At 40.9% G+C, this 17,382-nt stretch overlaps 2 protein-coding genes across 6 annotated transcripts; both read left to right on the top strand.

Annotated features, from left to right (window-relative positions):
- Positions 1 to 1,637: 1,637 nt before the first annotated feature.
- On the top strand, positions 1,638 to 6,789 carry LOC117968002 (N-acetyllactosaminide beta-1,3-N-acetylglucosaminyltransferase 3-like). Of its 4 annotated transcripts, none has more exons than XM_059014815.1 (2): positions 1,638 to 1,752; positions 4,631 to 6,789. In XM_059014815.1, exon 2 carries the CDS (start codon positions 4,641 to 4,643, stop codon positions 5,781 to 5,783), a length of 1,143 nt encoding a protein of 380 aa, XP_058870798.1. In that variant the 5' UTR covers positions 1,638 to 1,752; positions 4,631 to 4,640; the 3' UTR covers positions 5,784 to 6,789. The 4 variants fall into 4 exon arrangements, with proteins under 4 accessions (XP_058870798.1, XP_058870795.1, XP_058870797.1 ...); XM_059014812.1 differs by lacking the exon at positions 1,638 to 1,752 and adding an exon at positions 2,244 to 2,622; XM_059014814.1 differs by lacking the exon at positions 1,638 to 1,752 and adding an exon at positions 2,246 to 2,822.
- LOC117966163 (N-acetyllactosaminide beta-1,3-N-acetylglucosaminyltransferase 3-like) lies at positions 1,641 to 17,102 on the top strand. Of its 2 annotated transcripts, none has more exons than XM_059014817.1 (2): positions 1,641 to 1,752; positions 14,943 to 17,102. In XM_059014817.1, exon 2 carries the CDS (start codon positions 14,953 to 14,955, stop codon positions 16,093 to 16,095), a length of 1,143 nt encoding a protein of 380 aa, XP_058870800.1. In that variant the 5' UTR covers positions 1,641 to 1,752; positions 14,943 to 14,952; the 3' UTR covers positions 16,096 to 17,102. The 2 variants fall into 2 exon arrangements, with proteins under 2 accessions (XP_058870800.1, XP_034767586.2); XM_034911695.2 differs by lacking the exon at positions 1,641 to 1,752 and adding an exon at positions 12,136 to 12,293.
- The last annotated feature ends 280 nt before the right edge of the window (positions 17,103 to 17,382 follow it).

Below are 17,382 nucleotides of genomic sequence, written 5' to 3'. Positions count from 1 at the left end.
TGTAATCTGCCAAGTTTTTAACCTGTAGTACTTTGTATTTAATCACATCCTGATGTAACTATCACTATTTAATCATATCCTGATGTAACTATCACTATTACCTGCTGTATTATTGAATTGTGGTTTGTCAAACTTGTACTTTACTTGAACAAAAGTTATTGTATTTCTTGCTCTTATTGTATTACTTGTATTGTAACGCTTGAAATGTTTTTGCTTACGATTGTAAGTCGCCCTGGATAAGGGCGTCTGCTAAGAAATAAATAATAATAATAATAATACGTGGGTCCTGTAAGCCATCATTTCTGTCACAGTGTGCAAATTTGTATCCCTGTCCAGCTCATATTTAAACCCAGCATCAGTAATTCTCATGGCAAAAAATACAACTGCGTGTATAAACTTCAATCCAAACATCTGTGTATATGAAAATACCAAACCTGAGCTTTGCATGCAAATTGAATCCAAAGGAGGTGACTTCTGGGTATATATGCAAATGCTAAACTCTGGCATTTTTCTGCAAGGCTTGAAGCAGACCAAACCAAAACACAATACAAAACAACCAGTCAAAATATTCTATCAGAGGTGCTTTCCACAATCTAGGGGGTGCTTAATTTTTGTTCACAAAAACCACCAGTCTGGTTTAGGGGCTGTTTTCATCATTCTTTATAAGATTAAGCTTTTTAGATGTTGTTAAAGACAAAATTGATTAAATAAATTTAATGATTTGCAAACCAGAGAACGCTCTCAGCACACGTGGTGCTAGACAAACATCGAGCAGAGTTCCGACTGCGCAGAGCCAGTAAACGTAATATATACCTCGCAACCTACAGTTATTGCGAGCCAATCACAGAAGCTTAACTCAATATACGTCAGGTAGCAACAGCTTGGAAGATCAAGAGGAGACCATATCATATACAACAAAAACAACTTCGTCCTACATGCAAGCAGGCTGTCTCAACACCTGTAGTCAGTCAGACTAGACTTGTGGTTTATCTTGTGTCCTGTTTATTATTATTATTATTTATTTCTTAGCAGACGCCCTTATCCAGGGGGACTTACAATTGTTATACAAGATATCAAATTATTTTTACATACAATTGCCCATTTATACAGTTTGGTTTTTTTACTGGAGCAATCTAGGTGAAGTACCTTGCTCAAGGGTACAGCAGCAATGTCCCCCACCTGGGATTGAACCTACGACCCTCCGGTCAAGAGTCCAGAGCCCTAACCACTAATCCATGCGTTAAAGATTGCTAAATGACAAGCTTGGTTTTTTCTCACCCTTTAACAGTCAACAGTTTACCAACAACTTCTACTGGTTACTGGTTTGTTGAGTCAGTTGCTATGGGACGTTGGTCCTTTACAAACATACTGATTGGTCCTTACATGGCTGATGCAACATCTAGTCAGCTGAAACCACAAACACATCTTTACATTTTATTTCTATATAATATTTATAATACTTTTTAAAGTCAAAACACATATTACTTGATAACTATTTTTCTGCTTATCGTATTGGCACCTCAGACATAAGAGTTTAAACAGAAAGCAAAGAGTAATTTTCCCAAGACAAAGACCATAAAGGCGGGGCTTTTCAGAGTTACAGAGCAGGGAGAGTGAGCTAGGCTTTCAGTCCATTGATCAAAACCTATTGAGGAAGCAACCAGATACGAAGTACTGTGCTCCAACCAGTTTCAGTGCGAGGAAAACAAACTAGCATAGCAGAAGGAGAAAAAAAAGGACTTTGAATTTAAAGTAAGTCATTTTATTTAAGAATAATAATAACCTGCTTGTTAAGTGCTGTTTCTTTGTGTGTTTGCTGCTGTTGAAATGACCACCTTAAATTACTATTTTATTTAAAAACTGCTTTTTCTATGTGTAGCACCATTTAGTGGTATTTCCCATTCCTTCAATAATTCAAGAATTATCAGTAATTATAAGGTTAGCTCTACTGGTACTGTATGAAGTAATACCAGTAACTCACTATAACAGATTACATGTACCTGTATAATCTGCTAATATATCCACTGCTGTGCAACGGGCACATTCAGGAGTTACTATATATATATAAATACCTCCAATGTTTTGATTGAAACACAGGCTCCCTTGAGACGGGGGCGGGGGCGCCCGAAGCATACAACCCCCCCCCCCCTCCCCCCCCAAAGAAAAAAAAAAAACACCTTTTTAAAATGTATACGTGACATGACGCTCTATAGAATGCGCAGGTTGATTCTATGGTAGTAGGGTATTTAAAGAACTCGTGAGTTTTATTTTTATTTTTTAAGCCATTTTATTTTGGAGTAAATACCTTGATATTTACATTATTATTATTATTATTGTTTTTACCCGAGCTCTGGGTAGTCAAATAACGCCACAGCAGTGCCATTGAGACCTTATCGCAACATCAAAAAAAAAGTGTTCTTTATTTAAATGACTAAGAGATTACAGGCAGATATGGGATGTTTGGAAAAGCTGGCTCTGGTTACGAAGGGGACCTTTTTATTTCCAGGGCTTGGGTCTGTAGCTTTAAAGGATTCCGTGTACAAATCTAAAATGCATTATGACATGGAATGACTGGCCGCGCTCACCTGCTCCAGAGCTAAAAATGAGCACTTTAACCCTGAGGTCTGTAAAGGAATCAGCTGATCCCGGACGTTGTTCGTTGTATTTTTTCGTTGCAATCGGACACTGTAATAGAATAGAAATGAAGATATTATCCCGATAGGACCGTGCTAGCCGGTAACACTGCAATGGACCAGATTTGGACAAATCAGTTGGATGCAAATAGGGGGAAATTGGCATCTATGTAATTAGCAAATAAACAGGTAAAGCGCCGATTGTGATGGGTAAACTATTACTGTTGTAGGCTAGTATAGACACATTCTACAGTTGCATTCTTTTAAAAATCAATTTGTAGTTATGGATTTCATAATATAATGTGGGCACATTTACTTTTATAAGCGAATAAAAACACTTGCCGCTGACGGCATTTGCGTTTCTGAGGAGAGAGAGAGAGAAAATGAATAGATGGTTTCACCGGTCTGTGACGGGCAACGCACTGACCTGAAAAGCAACGAAAACATATTTGAAAACGATTATATTTACGATTACTTACCGACTGTACTGGTTTCAAGGGTCTGATAATGAAACTGTTAACTACTTAAACACGCCCTTCTTCAATACACGCATGTTTACATATATTTTGCAACTATACTGTATATATTTTTAAGCTAACTGCTTCTTATGTGTTACAATACGGTATTATAGAAAAAAGCTGAATCGTTAATGCATGCTTCAGAAATATTTGATTGTTGAGTTAATTTGGTAGACCGTGAAAAAAATTAATACAGCCCATATTACGCAGTCGCAAATTTCTGAATTTAAAGGGAGGATTCTTTTGAAACTAAAATGGTTAAATAATCTAAACGCCAGAGCTCGACTAAATAATAATAATAATAATAATAATAATAATAATAATAATAATAATAATAGTAATGTAAATTTATCAAGGTATTTACTCCAAAATAAAATGACTTATTTTCAAATATGAAGCGTTTTTTTAGATTCTGCAACGTAATGGCAAAATACTAACAAAATGTATCAGTTTTGATTTCGCTCATTCAAATTGCAACATGAAGTCTGTGTTTACGTTATATATATAAAAAAAAATCACAATTTGTTTTGCAGCTGGCTTCTGTCTAAACATGGACACTTAATAAATCTAAACAGCACAAATATATATTCTTCCTTTTTTTGTTACCAAAAGTCAACAGATTCTCTTAAATGGCATTTCTTTCAGCGTTAATTTGATTGATCAAGGTTGTTGTGCACCAGTTCTGTGATTGGCAGGTCTGTGCCTGACGCAGGTATATTTTAAGTAGGCTCGCAATAGTTTGGTAAAACCTGTTGTTTGTGACAGCGGGTCAACAAGTAGTTCTAATACAAACCGCCTACTGACACTCTTTATTTTGAGCTGCGTTTTGATCCATTTGCACCTGCATAGTGGTTTTTCCTCCAGTAACCGCAGGTTCACTGCAGATTGCACTAGCGTGTCGCAGCTTTGAAATTCATCACAACGTTACCGTGACAATTATGGTGCACGCGTTAATTTAGTATTCTGAACATTCCAATCTGAAGTTTTTTTATAATTCTTTGTTGTACTCAATAATCCTGTTCTGTATTCCTTTGTAATAAATAGTCTATTTACATTTGTACACGTATCTTATACAGTAAATAAAGACGCTGTTTGTGATGTTAACAGGAAACAGAGTTGTTTCCAAACCAAAGTGTTATTTAGTTCCCGAGTTGTACAGCATGTGTAAAAATAGGTTTCTGGTAAAACAGATCTAATGCAAAACGATGTAAGATCACCCTTTGACAGCGATAACAGAACATATAGCTGCAGAATCATCAATACTCTTGACACCTACTGTCTGTTGGTGTTGCTCAGGGTTTACCTTCTTTTTCTGTATACCCTGGTAGTTAATGCGAGAGCAATAGGATTCATCTAACTGGCAGTTAAAGCAGGTAACAGTCAAGGGCTTTAACATTTACAGGAAAGCAGTTTAATCTGCTGTAGCTTTCTTGCTTTCTAAACCTTGACAGTTGTTTTCTTTTCTCTCCCCCCCCCCAGACTTTCCAAGATGAAAATATCATTCCTCAAAGCTGAGATGGCTGTGTTGCTCCTGGTGTCTCTGCTGTGCCTGGTGTTTATGTTCTTCAACGGGACGGACAACAACCAGCTGTTAAGGGAGGTGGAGAGGTCTCTTCCTGGAACAGAGCGGCCCTTTGAGAGCCAACACCCTTCCCTCGTGGGACAGCCAGTGTCTGACTGCAAGGAGAACGTCTCTGCAGCCAACATCTCAGGGTTCTCCGGGCTTCCACGACACATCCAGGACTTTCTCCGGTATCAGCACTGCCGGAAGTTTCCTCTTATGCTGGACGTCCCTGAGAAGTGTGGCAAGACAGCCCAAGATTCGGCTGACGTCTTCCTGCTGCTGGTGATCAAGAGCTCCCCTCCGAACTACGACAGGAGAGAGGTCATCCGCAAGACCTGGGGCACGGAACGGAGGCAAAACGGGGTCTGGATTCGCCGGGTCTTTATTTTTGGAAACACAGAAAACCCCAGGGATGCTCGCCGGATGAACCGTCTCCTGGAGCTGGAGCAAAAGGAGCACCACGACATCCTGCAGTGGGACTTCAAGGACTCGTTCTTCAACCTCACCCTCAAGCAGGTGCTGTTCATGGAGTGGATGGAGGTGAGGTGCCCCCACGTCCGCTTCCTCCTCAACGGGGATGACGATATCTTCGCCAATACAGACAACATGGTGGAGTATCTGCAAGGCCAGGAGGACAACAACGGGAGCAAGCATCTCTTTGCAGGGCAACTGATCTGGGGGGTGGGACCCATCAGGGACATCGGAAGTAAATATTACATACCGGTTCAAGTGCAAGAGTCCAACTCCTACCCTCCTTATTGTGCCGGGGGTGGGTTTCTGCTGTCCGGATTCACTGCCAGGACGATCTACAAAATGTCCCTCAATATCACCTTGCTGCCCATTGACGACGTCTACATGGGCATGTGCCTGAAACAGGCAGGACTGGAACCCGTGTCGCACATGGTGATCAGGACTGCAGGGATGCACGTTCCCTCCAAGCAGTTAGACCCTTACAACCCTTGCTATTACCGTGAGATTCTGTTAGTGCACCGTTTTTTGCCTTACGAGATCCTAATCATGTGGCATGAAATCCATGACCCCCAACTTTACTGTAACATTGGCCTCTAGGTGGCAGGCTGACCACGGCATTGCACTGAAGCATCAGTAGCCTTTCCCTTATGACACATTGCTTTAACCTCAAGAATTAATTGGGTGATTTTTCAGGGTCTGTCACTAACCAATCAGCTGTTTCCCCTATTGACTGACATGCTTTCCAACCAGAAAGATACTTTGAGCCCACAGACGCTATTTGAAACAAATTGGGAAGTGCAAGGATAAGCCATTTCCTGGAAGACAAGGAGGGAGAGCTGATTTCTTGTTTTTACAGAGTGTGGTGCCACATATCATTATGTCTACGCGGTCGCGCAGACATAGTTAAGGTTTGATCGAAGGTTCTGTTTAAAGTCGATTTATATTTACATGTTTTCTGGAAAAGTTTTATGAACTTATTTTGTTCCGCACCTCTAACGGGGAAATTAAAAGCGCAGTGTCCCAAGCAGTTTTGAGAATTTTTTTTTTTTATCTTTGTAAGCCTGTGTTGAAAATATCAGATGTCTTTTTGCATTATGAGTGAGGGAAGCAGGGAAGTGGGTGGAGTGGGTTGGGGTTGGTTGGTTGGGTTGGGTTGGGATTTTAACTTGCATAGTCTCTGATCCTGCAGTTATCATTTCTAACCTTCTGTTGATATCAGGAGCTATCTATCCTACCATACAAGCAGTTTGTAAGCTTGTGTCTCTATTGCTAAAACCTGGGCAATATAAACAAACTAGTCGGTCATGAGCTTGACCAGTTAACACCAAGCGTGTCTCAAACTGCATTGCAATGGGAATTCCATGTTTAATTATACAAAAAAAATAGGTTTGCTCTTGCACTGTTTTGTAATATTGTTAAAGCTATGAAGCAGTGTAGTGTGTGAATTGAACTTTGAAACAGCTAGTATCACGACTGTAGTATGATGCTGTTGACTGTACTTGGACAATTGTGTAACGTGTGATTACTTCTTTCTCAGGGAGAGTGGGGGGTGTGCAGGGTATTCTGAATTTGTGTTGGTGATTTATTAAACTGTAATGCTACATTGTGTTGTTTTTTTCGCCTTTTATTATTATTTGTTTATTTAGCAGAGACCAGGGTGTGTAAACTATGCATCGGCTGCGGAGTCACTCACAACAACATCTCGCCTGAAAGATGGAGCACAAGGAGGTTAAGTGACTTGCTCAGGGTCACACACAGTGAGTCCGTGAGTGAGCTGGGATTTGAACTGGGGAACATCCTGGTTACAAACCCCTTTTCTTCAACCACCAGACCACACAGCCTCCTTACGTAGTGTTAAATATATAAAATGGCTCGCCTGTGGTTTGGCACAATACTTCTAGTATAACAAGTTTATTTCTCTTCTATTGTGGATTGAAGCCAGGCATCATAGGCTACCTCCTCCTGTTGATCATGTGCACCTTATCTTATGAACGTTGGCTAGATCATGTCATAAAGGCTAAACAGTCAATGGTGCATGCATGAGCCAATCACACGTCTAACAATCTTCAGAAGCAACATTGTTACATTGGGAGGAGTTTTAACAAGCTTGTCCAATTTCTGGTTAAGAAACACAGAGTTTAGTTCACTGTACTCCAAATAGTCTTTTCATTTTCATAAAGGAGAGATGCGCCCAATAAAGTTACAAACTAAGACTTTGAACTTAGGATCTTGTAAGTACGTGAACTCAATCTGTTTGTTGCTCGTTTTAGAATTGTAATGATGTTAAACTTAAACTTTAACTCTGACAATGCTTCAGGGCCAATAATTAGAGATCCTGTTAGTTCACAGTGCCTCACATAGTACAGCTTGTCATGAATCTGTTGTTAAAAAATAAAGATGTTTGCAATGCGTAACCCACAAGAAAATGAAATGACATTTGTGAGGTGCAGCAAATCGAATGAAACGAGCCAAGTTTACAATACAGCGATCTGCCTCATGCCTATCTGAAAAGACTTCCTCTGTCCCAAGCTGTATCACCCTTTCATTGACTTCTACATCATGTGAAGAAAAAATATCTTACTGTAATTCTTACAGTAAGATTTTTTTTAAAACAAATGAGCAAAGAGGTCAGTGACACTACTCCCCAAGTTATCTATTAACCTCATATGTCAATTAGGTATTTCTAAACCTGGCCAGCAAAGAGACAGGGAGCTTTAACAACTAAAGCAACAAAAGAAAAGGGAAACATTAACCTAACTGACAGAACTCCGAAGACTTCTCTATCGAATTAGCGTGTTCTCAGATTCCAAGTTCTGTTTGTAATTATGGTATGGTTAAGCTATGGTTCTTGCTTAAATCCTAATCATTTTGCACTCCCATTAGCTACACGGGTCTCAGATGTGCAGTTTTGAAAGAAACCCATGTTACAGCACTCATATGATTGGGCTCAACTTTAGCTTAAAGGAAGCTCTCCAGTTCTATGCCTTAGCCTCAGGGTATCTGTGTAGGGAAGTGTGATGATTGGGTGTACCACCTGGAACTGGAGTGAGAGTGTTTTATATCTCTAAGTGGAGAATAACAGAGTTGTGCTCAGTAAACTATGTGGAGAAGGAAAACATGCTAAGTGGAAAGTAGTGATTGTACAACCTGGTTTCAACACATGCTTTACATTAAGAGCTGGCAAGAGGTAGTTATATAGATGACCCCGAGTTGAGATTCCTACACCTCCAGATCTCCTATCCACCCCCTGAAGGAGTCATATACCATCGCCTCCCAGTAGAGAAAGGGAACTTGGCCATTCTCTTAAATCTGCTGTTTGAGGCTGGTGACTGCCTGAGTGCACTGTAAAAAAGTTGCAAAACATGAAATTTAAAACATGGAAGTTGAGTGGACTACAATTTGAGGAGACGTTGAGTTTAAATGTAATATATAGTTAATCCAACACTCTTCCCTCTCACTTGGCTAAACTTTGAATGATATATTGAGTGAACTTGTATACTCAAGTTTCCATCCTAATAAAGGTTGATCAAGACATCTGCGCATGCTCATTTTGAATCTTGACGCTAGTAATTTAGAATCGCATGTGCACCCGCAGAACATTATTAAAAAGCGGTTTGCGCCGGAACTTTTGAATGTAAGTTACGTTTGCTAATGTTTCAAATTGTAGACGTTCAAATGAAACGGTCATGAAAAGTGCGGGTAGCTTAGGACAGGTAGAGGCTTCGGTTTATAACAATGCAACTAGAGCAATTGAAGACATGTGAAACTGTGATCTAAGAGTTAAGTTAGCTCTGTAGGTAGTTATCTAGCGAACTAAAGCCAAGGTCTTTTCTGGGCAAGTACTTTGCTTGCTGGTTGGGTGGACAGATGGTATGGTCGTTTTGCACGGTTTCTCTGCTCAAGCCTCGAACTGAATTGCATTTTAATTATAATAAATGATGCAAAACAGCTAGGTAAGTGAAGTGAAGCGGCGTTGCACAGTCGTGTTTGCATGTTGAGGCCACAGAAACAGAATGAGGCATGTCAGCTAGCAAGCTCAGCTGACGATGTATAACTTATAGCCTAACCATTTACCCCGCAGCCTATAGTTTTATAACCGTTCTAGATCACCAGTTGTCTGTTATTACAGAGATTTTGTAGTTAATGTTTTATTTGTAATTGATGATGGATTAAACTTGTGTATTGATTATTTGATTAAAAAAATACCCATTGTTTATTCAGAATAGGACACAAATACAAAGCTTTATGAACGGTCAACAAAAAATATAAACCTATCCCTGTATTCTTTATGTGCCAAAGCGATAAGGCTTCAAAGTGTTTGTAAAAGTAGGCCTAAGGGAATACTCATAACTTGAATATTATGTTGGGTTTCACCGAGTTGTTGGTTTGTGTTTTTTTGTGTACCAAGGGTTGCATTGTTCATGGAAAAGCCCATACTGCTGAATTCAATATCCTATTTTTTGGTTAAAAAATTGGCTATACAGATCCCCACTTAGACATGCAAACAACATTTTGCATTATGTGTGACAAACAATTTTGTTTTTCTGTGTCTCAAAACCTATCTGAGCACTGCAGAGGACATTGTGCACTGTTTGTTGTTTGAATAAACATTTGATTGAAAGTGAACAAGAAAGTCTTTCGTCCTTAATGCAATAAAGTGAGAAGATATGTTGATCCAAATTTTACAAGTTGCATCAACTCATAATATTGAGGCAACCAGCTGCACAGCCTTTTTAAGTTAACTCAACCTTACAAGTTCTATTAACACAGACTCCAAATCAGTGCAATATTTAATCTAAAGTGCATGTAACAAAGATATGTAAGTGCCCATGGCAATAAAAAGTGCATTTACTGAGCAAAAAAAATATTTGTTGAGAGAACCCAGGATTTCAAGTCCTGCAATATTTAACCTTAAGTCCTGCAATATTTAACCTTAAGTTCATTCAACTCAGAAATGTAATTACTCATAGCAATAGAAATACCATTTGATGAGCAAAAAATTGTGAGTTAAGACAAATCAGGAATTCAAGTTTGTTGAATATTGTGTCCAAAAGTTTACTCAGCTGGTTGCCTTAAGATTTGAAGTTGACTCAACTTCAATTTTTTTACAGTGTGCAAATAACCAACACCCACATCTCTACCTGTCTGTCTGCTATTTCCTCCTGGATGCACTCGCATCACCTCAAACTCAACCTCTCTAAATCTGACCTCCTTTTCTTTCCCTCCTCCTCCCCCTCCTCTGATCTCTCTATCTCTGTTCCTCTGGAATCTACCACACTCTCTCCCTCTTCCTCAGCTAAGAACCTTGGAGTCACCCTGGACCCCTGCCTCTCTTATTCCCAGCACATCTCCACTCTGGCACGCACTTGCCGATTCTTCCTGAGCAACATCCGAAGAATCCGACCCTTCCTCACCAACTATGCTACCCAGCTCCTGGTCCAGGCCCTGGTACTCTCCCGCCTAGACTACTGCAACTCCCTCCTGGCTGGCCTCCCTGCGTCCGCCACCCGTCCGCTCCAGCTCATCCAGAACTCTGCTGCCCGCCTGGTGTTCTCTCTGCCTCGCTTCGCCCACGCTACTCCACTACTCCGCTCGCTCCACTGGCTCCCGATCACCGCTCGCATCCAGTTCAAGACTCTTGTACTAGCCTACAGATGCCTTGACCAGTCTGCACCCAGCTACCTCCAGACCCTCATCTCTCCCTACACCCCCACTCGACCTCTCCGCTCCGCCTGCACTAGAAGACTAGCTCTACCACCGCTACGCTCCCCTGCCTCCAAAGCCCGCTCCTTCTCCACCCTTGCTCCGCAGTGGTGGAATGACCTTCCTACAGATGTCAGGACTGCCCAGTCCCTGACCGCATTCCAGCGCCTCCTCAAGACTCACCTCTTCAAAGAGCACCTGTAGAACTCCTCTGTTTGTATCCTGGGACACTATCACCCTTCATGTAAATGTGCTTTATTTTGCTCTTATCAGCCCCTATTTTACTGCATTTAATCCTGTACTTCAGAATACTGTAATCTGCCAAGTTTTTAACCTGTAGTACTTTGTATTTAATCACATCCTGATGTAACTATCACTATTTAATCATATCCTGATGTAACTATCACTATTACCTGCTGTATTATTGAATTGTGGTTTGTCAAACTTGTACTTTACTTGAACAAAAGTTATTGTATTTCTTGCTCTTATTGTATTACTTGTATTGTAACGCTTGAAATGTTTTTGCTTACGATTGTAAGTCGCCCTGGATAAGGGCGTCTGCTAAGAAATAAATAATAATAATAATAATACGTGGGTCCTGTAAGCCATCATTTCTGTCACAGTGTGCAAATTTGTATCCCTGTCCAGCTCATATTTAAACCCAGCATCAGTAATTCTCATGGCAAAAAATACAACTGTGTGTATAAACTTCAATCCAAACATCTGTGTATATGAAAATACCAAACCTGAGCTTTGCATACAAATTGAATCCAAAGGAGGTGACTTCTGGGTATATATGCAAATGCTAAACTCTGGCATTTTTTTGCAAGGCTTGAAGCAGACCAAACCAAAACACAATACAAAACAACCAGTCAAAATATTCTATCAGAGGTGCTATTCCACAATCTAGAGGGTGCTTAATTTTTGTTCACAAAAACCACCAGTCTGGTTTAGGGGCTGTTTTCATCATTCTTTATAAGATTAAGCTTTTTAAATGTTGTTAAAGTGGGTTCCGATTTCTATCGAAAAACAAACAAAACAAAACAAAGCATTCTTGAATTATTTTGTTTGTTTGTAAACCCCTGATGTCATCCTCTGCCACCAGGAAATATCAATAAAGGATGTTCTGCAATACAGCAGAACAGCGCCAGTTGCTATGTCACTGACCATGCACTTCCCCAGCCCATGGTACAAACATGTAAATCACAGAAACTTGCTTGCAGAAGACCATAAAGGCGGGGCTTTTCAGAGTTACAGAGCAGGGAGAGTGAGCTAGGCTTTCAGTCCATTGATCAAAACCTATTGAGGAAGCAACCAGATACGAAGTACTGTGCTCCAACCAGTTTCAGTGCGAGGAAAACAAACTAGCATAGCAGAAGGAGAAAAAAGGACTTTGAATTTAAAGTAAGTCATTTTATTTAAGAATAATAATAACCTGCTTGTTAAGTGCTGTTTCTTTGTGTGTTTGCTGCTGTTGAAATGACCACCTTAAATTACTATTTTATTTAAAAACTGCTTTTTCTATGTGTAGCACCATTTAGTGGTATTTCCCATTCCTTCAATAATTCAAGAATTATCAATAATTATAAGGTTAGCTCTACTGGTACTGTATGAAGTAATACCAGTAACTCACTATAACAGATTACATGTACCTGTATAATCTGCTAATATATTATTATTATTATTATTTATTTCTTAGCAGACGCCCTTATCCAGGGCGACTTACAATTGTTACAAGATATTACATTATTTCACATACAATTACCCATTTATACAGTTGGGTTTTCACTGGAGCAATTTAGGTAAAGTACCTTGCTCAAGGGTACAACAGCAGTGTCCCCCACTGGGGAATGAACCCACAACCCTCCGGTCAAGAGTCCAGAGCCCTAACCACTACTCCACACTGCTGTGCAACGGGCACATTCAGGAGTTACTATATATATATATATATATATATATATCAACAAATTACTCAAAGCCTCCACTAGCGTGTTCCACTATTATAACAACTTTGACTGTTAAAGGGTGAGAAAAAACCAAGCTTGTCATTTAGCAATCTTTAACGCACACTGATCAGAATCTTCACAAACTTGTGATCACAGCAACTCAAAGTAAACTATACATGAGCAGCTAATATGAAGTGTTGTAGTAGCTAATTCATCACATTTACCCAGTGGTTCTCAACAGGGGGGGGGGGGGTTTAGGGGGGTGCAAAGCAATCCGGGGGGGATGGGGCAGGGGCGCCCGAAGCATACAACCCCCCCCCCCCCCCCCCCCAAAGAAAAAAAACAAAACACCTTTTTAAAATGTATACGTGACATGACGCTCTATAGAATGCGCAGGTTGATTCTATGGTTGTCCCCCCCCCCCCCCCCCCTCAAATTTAACACTGAAAGTCCCATTGAGATTTTTAAAAATCTCCTTTTTCAAGGGAAGCATATCATTAAACAGAATGTGGTGCTTATTTGACCAGCGTGGCTCCCAGTATATACAAAATAATATACTGGATTGAACCTTGTAATGCCCATTTCTGTATCACATCTGACCTCCGCTATATGATTATTATTTTTTAAATCCAGTCTCACAAACCAGACTTTTTCATATGTACATTACTGTATAGGGGGGAAAAAGAAACTGAATCTAGTTACATAAATAAAGTAGCTTTTTCTCATTTTTTTTTTAAAAATGCACTGGTAAAATATTCTCACGCCACGCTCATTTTCTTCTTGGGAAAGTGCAAGAGAAAGCTTATTTGTTCACATTAGACGTTTCGCTTTTGTCACCTGCACCTGCAGCTCCAGATGCCCGTGTTCACATTTCAACCACCCGAGACTTTGTAGCTTAGCAAAGAGAAAACAAAACAAAACAGACAAACGAAGAAAAAAAAACAAGACCCAGTATTACAAATACAAATCACCATGGGAATGCTTTTTCAACTATACAATCAGTCCAGGACCATTAGAAAAAGTTTTGAAAAGAAAAAAAAAACACAACTTTCCTAATAAGATGAAAAGCTAGTTCGTTACACCTTATAACATCTATCCATGCCCTCCCTTCCTGTCAATAACCAACCAGCTGCCTCCCCTCTAGACTGACATGCTTCACAGCCAATGACATCGGGACACAGGCATGACATAATGAGCGCAACAGTAAGGCAGGCAAACAGAGATCTTTAGATACGCTCTATTATAGCAACAGGTAACATTTTGAAATGGAAGCACGCGTATGCTTTAACGCGCGCTTCTTGGGTATTTAAAGAACTCGTGAGTTTTATTTTTATTTTTTAAGCCATTTTATTTTGGAGTAAATACCTTGATATTTACATTATTATTATTATTGTTTTTACCCGAGCTCTGGGTAGTCAAATAACGCCACAGCAGTGCCATTGAGACCTTATCGCAACATCAAAAAAAAGTGTTCTTTATTTAAATGACTAAGAGATTACAGGCAGATATGGGATGTTTGGAAAAGCTGGCTCTGGTTACCAAGGGAACCTTTTTATTTCCAGGGCTTGGGTCTGTAGCTTTAAAGGATTCCGTGTGCAAATCTAAAATGCATTATGACATGGAAAAAGTCACTAATTAAAACAGTAAAGGTTTTAATAAGGGGCTGGCAAACAGTTAAGGTATGACTCGGTTGTTAAACCTCAACAGTACAGTACTGTTCAACCATGATATTTACAACAGAGTTGTTTCCAAACCAAAGTGTTATTTCGTTCCCGAGTTGTACAGCATGTGTAAAAATAGGTTTCTGGTAAAACAGATCTAATGCAAAACGGTGTAAGATCACCCTTTGACAGCGATAACAGAACATATAGCTGCAGAATCATCAATACTCTTAACACCTACTGTCTGTTGGTGCTGCTCAGGGTTTACATTCTTTTTCTGTATACTCTGGTAGTTAATGCGAGAGCAATAGGATTCATCTAACTGGCAGTTAAAGCAGGTAACAGTCAAGGGCTTTAACATTTACAGGAAAGCAGTTTAATCTGCTGTAGCTTTCTTGCTTTCTAAACCTTGACAGTTGTTTTCTTTTCTCCCCCCCCCCCCCCAGAATTTCCAAGATGAAAATATCATTCCTCAAAGCTGAGATGGCCGTGTTGCTCCTGGTGTCTCTGCTGTGCCTGGTGTTTATGTTCTTCAACGGGACGGACAACAACCAGCTGTTAAGGGAGGTGGAGAGGTCTCTTCCTGGAACAGAGCGGCCCTTTGAGAGCCAACACCCTTCCCTCGTGGGACAGCCAGTGCCTGACTGCAAGGAGAACGTCTCTGCAGCCAACATCTCAGGGTTCTCCGGGCTTCCACGACACATCCAGGACTTTCTCCGGTATCGGCACTGCCGGAAGTTTCCTCTTATGCTGGACGTCCCTGAGAAGTGTGGCAAGACAGCCCAAGATTCGGCTGACGTCTTCCTGCTGCTGGTGATCAAGAGCTCCCCTCCGAACTACGACAGGAGGGAGGTCATCCGCAAGACCTGGGGCACGGAACGGAGGCAAAACGGGGTCTGGATTCGCCGGGTCTTTATTTTTGGAAACACAGAAAACCCCAGGGATGCTCGCCGGATGAACCGTCTCCTGGAGCTGGAGCAAAAGGAGCACCACGACATCCTGCAGTGGGACTTCAAGGACTCGTTCTTCAACCTCACCCTCAAGCAGGTGCTGTTCATGGAGTGGATGGAGGTGAGGTGCCCCCACGTCCGCTTCCTCCTCAACGGGGATGACGATGTCTTCGCCAATACAGACAACATGGTGGAGTATCTGCAAGGCCAGGAGGACAACAACGGGAGCAAGCATCTCTTTGCAGGGCAACTGATCTGGGGGGTGGGACCCATCAGGGACATCGGAAGTAAATATTACATACCGGTTCAAGTGCAAGAGTCCAACTCCTACCCTCCTTATTGTGCCGGGGGTGGGTTTCTGCTGTCCGGATTCACTGCCAGGACGATCTACAAAATGTCCCTCAATATCACCTTGCTGCCCATTGACGACGTCTACATGGGCATGTGCCTGAAACAGGCAGGACTGGAACCCGTGTCGCACATGGTTATCAGGACTGCAGGGATGCACGTTCCCTCCAAGCAGTTAGACCCTTACAACCCTTGCTATTACCGTGAGATTCTGTTAGTGCACCGTTTTTTGCCTTACGAGATCCTAATCATGTGGCATGAAATCCATGACCCCCAACTTTACTGTAACATTGGCCTCTAGGTGGCAGGCTGACCACGGCATTGCACTGAAGCATCAGTAGCCTTTCCCTTATGACACATTGCTTTAACCTCAAGAATTAATTGGGTGATTTTTCAGGGTCTGTCACTAACCAATCAGCTGTTTCCCCTATTGACTGACACGCTTTCCAACCAGAAAGATACTTTGAGCCCACAGACGCTATTTGAAACAAATTGGGAAGTGCAAGGATAAGCCATTTCCTGGAAGACAAGGAGGGAGAGCTGATTTCTTGTTTTTACAGAGTGTGGTGCTACATATCATTATGTCTACGCGGTCGCGCAGACATAGTTAAGGTTTGATCGAAGGTTCTGTTTAAAGTCGATTTATATTTACATGTTTTCTGGAAAAGTTTTATGAACTTATTTTGTTCCGCACCTCTAACGGGGAAATTAAAAGCGCAGTGTCCCAAGCAGTTTTGAGAATTTTTTTTTTTTATCTTTGTAAGCCTGTGTTGAAAATATCAGATGTCTTTTTGCATTATGAGTGAGGGAAGCAGGGAAGTGGGTGGAGTGGGTTGGGGTTGTTTGGTTGGCTTGGGGTTGGGATTTTAACTTGCATAGTCTCTGATCCTGCAGTTATCATTTCTAACCTTCTGTTGATATAAGGAGCTATCTATCCTACCATACAAGCAGTTTGTAAGCTTGTGTCTCTATTGCTAAAACCTGGGCAATATAAACAAACTAGTCGGTCATGAGCTTGACCAGTTAACACCAAGCGTGTCTCAAACTGCATTGCAATGGGAATTCCATGTTTAATTATACAAAAAAAATAGGTTTGCTCTTGCACTGTTTTGTAATATTGTTGAAGCTATGAAGCAGTGTAGTGTGTGAATTGAACTTTGAAACAGCTAGTATCACGACTGTAGTATGATGCTGTTGACTGTACTTGGACAATTGTGTAACGTGTGATTACTTCTTTCTCAGGGAGAGTGGGGGGTGTGCAGGGTATTCTGAATTTGTGTTGGTGATTTATTAAACTGTAATGCTACATTGTGTTGTTTTTTTCGCCTTTTATTATTATTTGTTTATTTAGCAGAGACCAGGGTGTGTAAACTATGCATCGGCTGCGGAGTCACTCACAACAACATCTCGCCTGAAAGATGGAGCACAAGGAGGTTAAGTGACTTGCTCAGGGTCACACACAGTGAGTCCGTGAGTGAGCTGGGATTTGAACCGGGGAACATCCTGGTTACAAACCCCTTTTCTTCAACCACCAGACCACACAGCCTCCTTACGTAGTGTTAAATATATAAAATGGCTCGCCTGTGGT

Source organism: Acipenser ruthenus, chromosome 49 (genome assembly GCF_902713425.1).
Source record: "Acipenser ruthenus chromosome 49, fAciRut3.2 maternal haplotype, whole genome shotgun sequence".
Lineage (NCBI taxonomy): Eukaryota > Metazoa > Chordata > Actinopteri > Acipenseriformes > Acipenseridae > Acipenser > Acipenser ruthenus.
The sequence above is the reverse complement of the archived record's forward strand: the minus strand, read 5'-3'. Positions and strand labels throughout refer to the sequence as shown.

What these genes read in the sequence shown, in the direction of transcription:
- LOC117968002 (XM_059014812.1), top strand. Translation starts at nt 2,558, where the DNA reads ATGACATGGAATGACTGGCCGCGCTCACCTGCTCCAGAGCTAAAAATG. An exon ending in ATGAGCACTTTAACCCTGAG is followed by an intron (nt 2,623 to 4,630) that starts GTCTGTAAAGGA and finishes CCCCCCCCCCAG; the next exon opens with ACTTTCCAAGATGAAAATAT.
- LOC117966163 (XM_059014817.1), top strand. Translation starts at nt 14,953, where the DNA reads ATGAAAATATCATTCCTCAAAGCTGAGATGGCCGTGTTGCTCCTGGTG.